The 12,236-nt window shown below is 44.9% G+C and overlaps 1 protein-coding gene across 1 annotated transcript in view; it reads left to right on the plus strand.

The window, feature by feature from the left end:
- The first annotated feature begins 443 nt into the window (after positions 1-443).
- The window catches only part of LOC117745212 (CUB and sushi domain-containing protein 3-like), a 185,303-nt gene continuing 173,510 nt past the window's right edge, over positions 444-12,236 (plus strand). The window contains 1 exon segment of the mRNA XM_034553370.1: positions 444-624. Coding sequence (XP_034409261.1) covers positions 444-624 — 181 coding nt within the window.

Consider the following 12,236-nt stretch of genomic DNA (forward strand, 5'->3'; position numbering starts at 1 on the left):
AACAACCCCTCCCCCCCCCCCCGCCCCCCTCCCTCCCCGACACCTTTTCTCTCTCACTCTGCGTGGTTCAAATGCCGATCGATGAAGGCAGCGTTCAAAGATACAGGCTAGACTCTCCTCTCTGCCCTCAGACGGTTAACAGGGATTACAACCAACAAAAAGGCAGACGTAGGAGCGCGCCGCCGGAGATGCTCACACTTGATGCCCCTCTCAGCAGAGATGGTTGAGCCCTCGTCCAGGTTGCTGTGGTCCTCTCCTAAAATTCAGTCTCGCTCACTTCTTCTCTCCCATCAGCTGACATAGCGGCGGGCGGCTCAGCCTGTTCCTCCCTCTGAGAAAAGGGAAACGGGGGAGGAGGAGGAGGGGGGGGGGGGAATCTACTTCAACCCAAAACAAGAAGGACAAACCCCCGGCTGCAGGTTTTACATGCGTGAGTTGTGAACATGAAGGGGATTTACAGAGACGGATACTACGACGGATCTATTGAGCCGCGGGACGTTTTCAACAGGAGATGCGTTCAATGCGTCTGCCGAGGGGACTTTGGTCCAGCCAGAACCATGAGGATTAGGACGGGGCTGGTTTTTTGGAATCTCATCTTCTCACTGATGTTCACTTGTGTGAAAGGTACGACCCACTGCAGCAAGCCTCTGTGTTGTTTTTTTTTTTTCTTTCTGATGCGCTTGGTGCGTGCGTGCGTGCGTGCGTGCGTGCGAGAAATCAAAAAGCTTGAACGTTACAGACGTGCGCAGAAATAGGCTACCGCGGTTCACTGGATGGAGTTCCACCGGTTTGGTGCCTCAATGCAGGCTTTGACTGAGGCGCTCAATAGATATTCTCGCGTCTCCTAATAGCCTACGTGAGCTGCTTCGCTTAGTAGGCTAACTAGTGGGGTTGTTGGGACGCAAGTGCATGCACTGCAGAGTGCCCTATGGGCTGGGAAGAGATCCCTATGTGTTGAGGCTATAGAGCCGCCCGCCTTGGTCTCTTTTCTGGGTCGAGTTTTCAAGTATTTATGTGGGATTTATACGTCAGACCAATGATGTCTCACCAGAAGCTTTTCTGTGAAAGCAATTGTTGCTCATTTACCACCTTGTCATCACCATTTGCTCATTTATTGTCTCTACTGGCATTTAAACAGCGTTTAGAGGAAATGTAACAAACAATGTGTTGCTCTCTTGCATTACAAGTTACATGTGGAGTATGAAACAAATGCATACGTGTGTGTGTGTGTGTGTGTGTGTGTGTGTGTGTGTGTGTGTGTGTGTTAGTTGCTCTCTGTCTGCATCATAAGCTCTGTAATGTTGCACTCGATGTGTTAAATTCTCATTTCCAACTAAAATTAAAGGAAAAGGAAAAAAGGCGAATCCAATTCCATCCCTCAAGATGGTTTTGTTCTCGATGTGTTTGTGTGTACGTGCGTGCGTGTGCGCGCGTGTGTGTGCGTGTGCGTGTGTGTGTGTGTGTGTGTGTTTGTGTATTGCGGGACATTTTATATGTGAATGCACGGCAGTTTATCTTTTAAATGCATGCATGGCTGGTCTGAGTATGGGAACTCACAGATATCAATTTACATGCAGATTGTTCACCCTGTGAGTAATCCTCGTGTCCGTCTATAGGGGGGAGGGGGGGGGGGGGGGGGGGGGGGGTGCCAAGAATGAGCCAGGTTTGAGCCGAGCAGAATCGGGCACAGTGCTGCTTCTTCACCACCCACATTGTGGCAATGTCAAACCTCGAGGCCGCTGCCAATCCTCCTAGTTCTGTTACTTATTAGGGAGCCAGCCAGCCATAGACTGGGGAGGGGGGAGGGGGGGGGGAAGAGGCCTGGGTTTCCTGTTGGAAAAGAGGAAAGGAAAATAGTGACACAGAGCAAGGCCAGCGAGAGGGAACCATGGACCACCTGCAGTTCTGACAGGTGACACCATGTTTGCAGAAGTAAAAAGGTAAGAGATGTGGCCTGTGACTCACTTCTGCTCCTCAGATAGTGATGCTGTCAAGAAGGGAAAAAAGCCTCTCTCTAGCAAAATTGATACAACACCGCTTCGCTATTGAGGAGCTTTTTCATGTTATTATTTTGGAACCAGGATCCATGTGCGTAGGTGGTGCACAGTTCACAGAGGGTTCTCAGTCGCCTGTCTGATTCTCGGCACTCCGTATTATGAAGTGGCATTTAGTGACATTTAGCAACTTAGTTTTCCAGTTATTAGTTACAAAATAATATGTTCTCATTGCGGCAGTCCCAACACCAAACATCCACTGCAACTGTGTCACCTAATCCTCGGGGAACTTAAAAAAACTGCTTGACACAGACACAAATTTAGGAAGCAAAGATGCAGGAACTGGGTTTTTCTTTTATTATTTTTTAAATAGAGCAACAAAAAAGACCTGGGTCAAATAGAAAATTGAATTCCCCAACACTGATACTGAGCACTTTACTGTATCTTCTCTGGAGCTCAACAGCTGTGCCATTTTTCTTTTAAAATCCCACTCCATCCGTCAACTGGACAACGATCAGTCAAGTTCACAATAATGAAAGAGTCACAGAGTGAGCCCCCCCCCCCCCCCCCCCCCCTTCAGTCTCATGACACACGCTTGTGTAAGCAGTGAATAATATGCGAGAGAGCAGATATATGGTGTTATGGCCACAGCTTCCCCCGGATCTGCCCTTTAAATAGTTTATGGTTTATTAGAATATTTCTCATTGAAACTGATGAATGTCACGATACTTTATCTTTTATATCCATTTCAAATGGTACTTTGCGGAGCAGAATTTATTAAAATATCCAGTTCCAACAGTCCTAGCAGTGACCGGATAATGAAAAGCAGGAGGGGGGAAGTTAGGGGGTGGCGGGGGGGGACATGATCGTCATGGGGACGACCACAGGAGAGGACAAACAGAACTGACATTAACACGTCAAATCACAGACGACGATTTTAATGATAGTGAACAGATTGTTGAAAATTGTCCATCTGTCGTGTCCCACCACTGTTTCTCGTGATTACATTGCATTTCTCCAAATGTCCTTCTAGCTGTAACGTGTTCAAATTTGGCCTATTTGTGATTTAAAAAAAAAAAAGTAAACTCTATATCTATCAGCCAGTCGCTAATTGCTGGTAATCAGTAGGGTTCTGCACAGACAGTAATCTGACCACTGAGAACCTTGATGAAGACTTTCTCTCAATGTGATTATGTAAACAGGCCTGGCAAGGCTGCTAGGGGCTAATCAGGATTACAATTTGTCCGTGTAATTATACACTATCTACGGGGACTTTGCGGCATTATCCCACTGCCCCTCAGGTTCTTGACCTCCACAACAGTAGGATGGATGACCTGAGTTCAACTGGAACCGGTTTCCGTCGGCACAAAACAAACCTGTTCCCTCCCGGGAAAGATCTGCACGGTTTAAAAATTAAAACAAACTTAAGACCCTTATCTCACGCAATTATTTTTTTTAAACTTAGAATACAGGAAGTGGTCACTGCTCAGCTGCCCCCTTGTTGATGGTGGTGTATTTTGCTGCATCTATTGTTGCCGCTTGATGTTGTTTTTCCCGTTGTGTGTTATGGATGCTGCTTTTTGACCCTTTCTTGGCTTGGTTTCACTTATAAAAAGAGGTTTTAGTCTTAAAGTGACTTCCTAGTTAAATAGAGGTTATCGATAACCGGAGGGAACAATATCCAATGTCCCAGGACCTTGGAGCAGGAACAATTTGACTCCTGATGCCTCTTTTAGTGCTGACATCTCACTGGATAGCCCTAGTGGTGTCCCAAAGTTATACTCAGTTCACCCACGGGCCTCTTGCCCGTGGCTTCAGGCCTGGGCCAGGCTCTGAGATGTTGCTGACAGCTCTCCGCGAAGGTCGGATATAGTTTGCTGGTTCTGATTAAGTCAGTTCTTCTCAGGTGTCAGTTTTAATATAAGCAGTATACTCTTGAGAGAGATTGGCAATATCTTGTCTACAGGAAGAAAAGTAGCCCGCCGTTTTGTTGATATTAAGTGTAGTAGGCTGAGGAGCGGTTGCTTCCAGAGTCAAGACTACAGATTCAAGGTGGACTGTCTTCTGCACCTTAGGTGGAGGTTTTTCAAGGAATCCAAGGACAGTACTGTATTAATTTATTTGGCCTTATCCCTGCAGTGGTTAACATCTAGAAAGCCTGTCAAGTAAGTAATAAACCTGCATGTAGAATCCCACATGTGTTTTATGAAGCACAATACTAGTTATACTTTGGGGTATTTCTTTCCAATTAATCTTGGTGCATCCACAGTAGACCATATTTCCAGCATTATTGACTTTATAAACGGTCGCCCACTTAACTTTCATGACTCTTCCTCCACAGTCTTCCTCCACCGCTGCTCCTGTTTGTCTCCGTGGCAGTATAGACTGGAGGATCTTTTTTTTTTTTTTTTGATGTGTGACAGGAGAGCAGGCAAAGGGGCGAAGCATGGCCGGGCAAACAAAGTGGGGCGACGCGAAGGTAATTGAGGAGGTGGACTGCTTAGTGGAGGCTGCTGTGATTCCACAGCATATTTCACAGCAATTAAAATGGTAGATGTGGATAGATTAACAAATACATGTTCAGACTCTCAACTACATCACTGTCGCTGACAGCGTTGAGGAGGAAGCGCTGCGTATTCCATCTAGTTAGAAAATACACAGAGGCGAGTGAACCATATGCTCCAGGTTCCTTGTGAGAGCAAACTAAAATAATGTATGATTGACTAGGGGTCCATGCTGTGTGAATTGGCCTTTGACCCTGGCACGAGGAGCTGCATTTATCAAAGCACTTATTCATCCATCCTTTTTTTTTTTTCCAGTCTCAGTTTAAAACCCACGTCTAATTTTGGGCATAAAAGCATTATCAAGGACAGAGAGTGTCAGCGAGACGAGGAAGCTGCCAGACGAGATTATTAAACTGCAGCGACAGCAGTTTTAGACCTGCAGTTTTCGAGTCCGACCTGTGGAATTTAAAAGCGTTGACAGCAGCAGTAATAGTAATGATGGTAAAGTTATAGCTCCTTTATTGTGCCACCTACACGCAATTAGTGTTACAACTGTTTTGGGGGTTTGTCTTTTTAAATCCCGGATCTGTGGTTGTATTTAACGTTTTATCATGCAACAATAATTTTTTGTTTTTAAAACAAGTATGTTTTCTATTGTGTCGTATAGCTCACAGTGCTCGGGGTGCCCTTGTGTGTCCTCTGTCTCCTCGGAGGGTGACTTGAGTTAGAATGGACATGATTCGTCCATTAATCAATTTGTTAATTAACGGAAAATTAAGCAGCAACTTTATAAGAGTAAATGAATAATTGTTTTTCTAGCAATTACAAACATTCGCCGGTTGAATATTTCTTTGCCGTGCATGATGTAAACAAAACACCTGTTTGGTTTTGGACTGTTGGTGCAATAAAATAAGACTGACAAGACATTGGAAGAGATTTTTTCTGGGGCTGTAGGAAAATTATTCCTAATTATGTTACATTCTGTAGACAGAATTATCAATTTATTAGTAGAGAACATGATTGGCCAAATAATCAATTATGAAAATGTGTTAAACCTTAAACCTGAGTGGTGCTACTACTACTACTAAACAATAATCCATTTTCCATATCTGTTAGTGTTTTATAGCCACACAAACTCAATTGTATTTCTATTTAAGTATTTAATATCCACTGCAGGTTGTTGTGACAAATCAATTATTATCCAAATGTTTGATGGGGAAACTCCCAAAACACATGCAAATGCCTTTTACCTGTGTGGCGGTGGGATCCATCATCTGCAAGAAATCTCACGTTTCTTTCCTGCAGGTGAATAGATCTGGTGCAACAATTCTTTTTTCTTCGGGGGGGGGGGGGTAAAATCGTGCCAGCTAAATGTTAATTAGGCGGTTTGCAAATTTGCGTTTGAGTTTCGAGCGAGTTTCCAATGCGGTGCTTTGAAAAACAGTCCTCTGCTATGTGAGCGCGCTGTTAAGTGGAAGAAGACGTGTTCTACTTGGAAAGTGAACAACAGATTTTTTTGGGTCTTTAAATAGAAAAAGAAAAAGTTTCTTGTTCCTGCCTCCCTTCTCTTTTTTCGGGAAGTGAAGTGTTGATGTTATTGTCTGTTTGTATGATTGGAAGCTAGAGATACAGGCGTCCTATAATGTGTTGTTGGCTCAGTTTCCTGTTGCACAGCAGCTTCTGTCAGTGGTCGCCTGGCATCAGGTGCAATATGGCTCAGTAGCCCTTTGAGGAGGTTTTGGTGTCTAGCCATAACATACTGTATCTGCTGGGAAGTGGGTAAAGCACCAGCAGCATGCAGACGCTGGGAAACAGTTATTCCACTTGGCTATTCCGATGCACAACTCCTGTTATTTCCTTGTGCAACGGTGTGTGTGTGTGTGTGTGTGTGTGTGTCGTGCCAGCTGTGTCTCAGTGTGGCAGTGTATTTGATTTGACTATTTCTCACCTCAGTGGTTGGCAATTTAAAACCACCAAATGGAATATTTTTTAGCCCTTTTCCAAATTGCAGCGAGACACTCGCGAGGTAGTCGTCATTCTCTATAAAGTCCTTTTTTTCCCTTCGGTTTCTGTAGTATGAATGCCCATTTCCCCTTTTTCATCAAGCATGCAGACACGCATATTGAGGGGCTGCACAATAATGCACATTCTATCAGCACAGCCATGCAGATAAAAAAAAATCCTTCTTCTCAGGGGGCGTTCATTTAAGATTTCTGTCCACTAAAGGCATCGTCTGGGTCCTTGCAGTCATCATTGTTGTATTCCTGTTTGTGCTGATGACATATTATTTTCTCCTGCCTCCATATTTTATGTCTGGATCACAGCTTGTCATAGAGCTAAGAGAAAAGTGCTTGGATTTCTAAAAACCAAATTACCACCAAATATAACACCTAAGTGCTGCAGCAGCTCTTGATATGAGTCGGGCCCTGAAGATTCATGATCTGGAGGGATGGCAGCAGACAAGTAACAAAAGGTGTCATTTTGTTTACCGCCTTGCACATTTCCTCTGATCAATGGTGATGTTCAACACACTCTTAAATTCTAATTCCCTCTTTCCGGAATGTATAAATCAATACTCAACGGAGTGTCCTTGTGTACCACTACTGTTTCTCTTTGTTGTGTCCTGTAAGACGTGCGTACACTTTGCAGCGAATAAAGCCAGAATGTGTGTTGACCTTTGTTGTGATTGGTAAGGGCTCTATCTTTCCAGTCGGTGCTCCGTAACCAGACATCACTGATGGATATCTCTATATCGGCTGACTCACCTTTAAGGTCAGGTGCAAATCAATGCAGGTTTTTTTTTTGTACTTTAACTTTGATTGCCAGGAGTGCAGCTGTGGCCTTCCCCCCCCCCCTGTTTGTGATAGGCCATCATCATGAACAATGATGAAATGCCATCCAGAAGAAGAGTTGTCCTTGAGTAAGCGTACACCGCAGTCAATCGCAAGGAAATGGAGTATCAAGCGGAGGGAAAATAATACATGCCAAAAATAAATCAAGAAGAGGAGCTTGAAAGCGCATAGCTCAGTAGGCCGGTGGATATTGGGCTCAGGATTTGTTTGAAGAAAGACACTTATGATGTATGAAGGGTGAAGGCAAAACACTTTTTTTTTCTTTGTGCATACATCAACTGGTGGTCCAAGTGTGGTTCAAAGCAAGGCTCATTTCTTCTTTTTATTTTTAACTCTGAAATGTGCATTTTGGTATTGTTTATGTTATTAATTTCATCAAATTGTCGCGCTTGCCTGCACGTCATGAGCATTCGCATTGAGTCATCCGGCCGACCTCTGCATCCTTATACTGTCACTATTAATTAGACATACTATTCATTTAGAGGTATCCAGAAAGTGCAATCGCCCTTGAAACAGAAACATCTTATGCGTGTGTCAGAGACTGCAGGAACAAGTCCACCTCTACTCTACTTTCTCTGGGCTCAGCGCATGAAACTGACTCGCATTGGCTACAATAACACCAGGGGTATGACTACAAAGTGATGTATCGTGTCTGGTACGGCAGTAGCTCAGGTGGTAGAGCATGTTGGTGATTAGTCATAAGGCGGCTCAATCCCGGTCCCTTCTTTTCCATTTGTTGACGTGTCCTTGAGCAAGACAACCAACCCCAAATATCTCCCAGACGTATGTGTGACAAATGTACCAGGATGGGCCTGAAATGACCCAATGTGACCTCGTGGTACAATTTCCTGATGCAGCCTCCTTTTCTTCTGGCACCGTAGAGCTGGGTAGTCCATGTACAGACATCACCTAATGTCCTTACAAGGAGCCCTGCAGCTGACCTCCTCTGGCTGTGTTGTTTGTCCACACATTGCAATGTTTAGACGCATTACATTGGAAAAAGCCAACAACAACAAAATGTCTTCAAAAAAGCCTAAATGCAATACTGAGAAAAATATCCATTGTATTTCCATTAATGCATATGCATTTTACACTGGCTGGTGCCAAAGGGAGGCTGTAACAGGTTTCCCTGTTACCCGGTGAGTCTCGGACTTGCACAGAGGCAGCACACAGCTTGAGGTAGTTCCAAAATGCTTTTATTACCAACAAACACACATACAGGCTCGGTGACGCTCCACGCTCTTTCCTCTCGCCTCTCAGTCCCTCCTGCTCTTTATTGAGAAGAGACAGACAGATTAACCCCAGCTGAGACTGATTAGACATCATTCCGGCACTGTTCCCTGAGCCCCCCCCCCCCCCGCTCCACCCACTCTACAGCTGAGTCTAACCACACCCCACTGCCACAGAGGCGCTACAACATTTCTTTTATTGCCAGTACATGGAATGCCATTAATCAACTTTCAATATGACTCTGATTGCTCTAAGCCTCGGGTCTTTTTTTTTAGATAAGATAAACCTTATTGTCTTGTTGAAAAAAGTAGTTTTGGACATGCAGGCCAATAGGACAATAGACAGTCGATAAAAGACACACACTGCACAATAGACGGCAGATAAATTTAATACAGTTTACGGACAATATAACAAATGGAACATAACTTTGCCAAAATCACGTCTTTCCCTCAGAATTCAACAGTTTTTACTGCCTAGAGGGAAGAAAATAGTTAAATCTGCACCGCGAGATCCTGAAGCAATTACCTGAAGGGAGCGGGTCATACTGTGAATGTTTATTTTTCAAAAGCCTGTTTAATCACGCTCTGTTAAAAAAAAAAATAGTCGATTGGGATGGGCAATCTTTCATACCCATCAGCAATCATCCATTACCCGACGGGCTGTTTGTCACTCATAATAATTTGGATGGCAGTAAATGACTCCTCCTCCACTCTCTCCACTGCACATAATCATTTCTCTTTATGGCCCGACAACACATCCAAAATAATGTTGAAGGACAACGTGTTGGCTGTTTACTTCTTCAGGGGGCAGTCGCCCCTTTCTGACACTCGCTCATGTACTGGAAAGCCACAATGTCGGCCTCTCGTAAACCTTAAATAATGTGTTGGCCTGCAACAAATGATATTATCAATATGATGCAAAATGTGTTTTGCTTTCAAAATCAATCTTACTCTCCTTCTGCAGAGTGCACGGCACTGTGGTTCATTACCTGGTTCATTCGTCTCCCAAATCTCTGTATTCACTGGGCAAAGATGGAGATAATCACATTCAGTAGTCGTGGTTCACCCTTTGCATTAGTGAAAAGCTCTGCAAGGCCAAGCACACACACACATATATAAGTATGCGTGTAATCACACACAAAACACGCACACATTCAATTCAAACTGACAAAGAAACAAATCCTTTCAGAAATCTCATCAGGGTATAAGAGACAACGGCCTTCTTCTTTCCTTTTTTCTTTTAGACCCGCCTGCGTTTTTCGCTCAGCGAGCACATCAATCGGTTATGAGCATCAAAGATGTGGTGTGGGGAAGACGTAGTATGTGTGTGTGTGCATATCCATGAAAAGGCCAGGGTGTAAATGTAACTATTTTGGAGGAACAGCTGGGACTGTTCTTGAGCTGTCTGTCAGCCAGCCTGGCTGCCTGCTGAGGCCCGACTTGTGCATTATGATACTAATTCATATTTCTCAACCGCATTTTCCCCCACTGTGCAATCGCAGCGTGTTGTTAATTTGGTTTTCTCACCACAATTTATGGTCAGGTGTTGGAGCGTGGCGCTAACATGGGATCCGGGGGGGGACCCCGGGGAGTGCGTTTTTCCGCATTTGGAGTGATGATAGAGGTCGGAAGAGGCGAGGGATGACAGCGGAAGACACACCGAGTGGGAAAGGGATGCAATGCATGTCCGTTCCCCCTCACAGTTCAGCACGTCTTGCAACAATTATAACTTCTTCTTCTTTCTTTTTTTATAGATGCACTTCTTATGCGGATGACAGTGATTAACATATTTCAAAAAAGAGGGGATTGTAATTCGGAGGAAACAAGGAGGGGGGCAATAGATAAAGGGAGGAGGGGGCAATGGGCTGAAGAGGCAATTAATAAGAAAGTTGAGTGAGATGAAGAGAGGGTGCTACTAAAATGATGAAAGGGATACATAGATCTGAGAAGGAGAACGAGGGAGAGAGGGAAATTAATATCTCGGCAATGAGCATCTGTTCTGTCGTCTTCGGGACATTAGAACAATCAGCGGCGCAAACATTGCCGAGCAGTGCACACAAACAGCATCACTCTGAACATAGGTTATCTAATATCTCGACAAACACTGAGATATTTCGGGGGCTAATGGAGCTCTCCGGGTGCCATCCTTCGCTGTCGTTCCACACCATGTGGCTGACACAAGAGAGCGGCCAAGAGAGGGACCGAAGGATGCTGCGGCATGCCTCCTTCACATCGTCCCCACGGGTCCTCTTTTAAAGATGTTTAAAATACTATTCGACATCTGATGATCAGCAACCTCCTCGTTTCCGCCTTTCCTTATCCGCTTGATCCCCCCCTCAGTTTCCTCCGTGACCAACACATCCCCCCCCCCCCTCCCCCGCCTATCGGAGCATCGGAGCTCCCCAAGAATGTGTTCTGAGTCCCTTCACACACACTCTGCGAGGCCGTTTCAGCCCCCTCTTGCATGACGGGGATACTTCAAACATTCTGCTGACGAAGCCGTTCTACATACCCATCGGTGCACAGAGAGTCACCTTCTCCTCAATGTCACCGGGGGAGGGGGGGCAAAGGAGCTCGTATTTTTTGTGACACCTGCGATAAACTTTGTTGCCACACATTCGACAACGGCCTGCTAGTGGAGATGGGGGGGGAGGGGGGGGGGGGGAGCTTTAAGTACCCTCTGCATCATCCTGGACAACCGACTGAGTTATGACACCACGGCGCAGACATCCAGAAACGCTGTCAACTAAAAAAAACTCTCTGCCGTCCAAAAGAAAGGCCCTCTGCACTGAAGTATTATTGAAGCCAATCCTCCTGTAACTGTGCCACCTCCATGCTCACCCTCACCAATAAAAAACAAAAACAAAGCACCTGAAAATCCTTAACTCATCCTCTAAAGTAATTGGCCTCCCCAATCTGCCAACTCTCGTTGTCAATGCCATTGCCACCGCTCGCTGACCACTGACCACACGTCCCTGCTCCTCGCTCCCCCCCCCCCCTCCGGCTGCAGACAACCAATCTGTGAAAGGCTTTAGGAGCAATTTGGTGCCATCAGTCACAGCTGCTTCAAATAGCCTCTGCACACTCTAATAGACTTATCTTGTTGCTATGTTCCTGTTTGAGTGTTTACCTTTTCTTTTTTGTTTTCAATGTTATTTCTGTGTGCAGACTATGATTACTCATTTCCTCAATAGGGGACAATAAAAAAAATGTATCCGAGAATCTCAAATAAATAATAATGTGTCGCTGCTTCTTCCTGTGCTCAACCAGGATTGCTCCAGGTTTAAGTTGTGATGTGGTCTCCTCACCACAACTCTAGTCTAGTTAATTGACTTCCAACCGCGTGTCTCATGTATTTTTTTCCCTGTTTTAATAGAGTCTCACTCCAACACGGAAAGTGTTTTTAGTAATCATTCCGTTGCGACATTTGAAGGGGTATTCCAGCAATTTAGTATCTCCGTTTCCATGAAATAAGGGGACTCAAAATCAAAGCGTAAGAGAGAAAGAGATCTCCTGACTTATAGTCAAACCTTACTTCCCAGAATGCATCTGAATGGCATATTTCATTAGACCCTACATGCCTCCTGAATGCACACTTCCTTCAACCCCCACACCTCCAATTAGAAACACAGACTCCCCGTTAGACTGTTGAGCCTC

This window comes from Cyclopterus lumpus, chromosome 16 (genome assembly GCF_009769545.1).
Source record: "Cyclopterus lumpus isolate fCycLum1 chromosome 16, fCycLum1.pri, whole genome shotgun sequence".
Taxonomy (NCBI): Eukaryota; Metazoa; Chordata; class Actinopteri; order Perciformes; family Cyclopteridae; genus Cyclopterus; species Cyclopterus lumpus.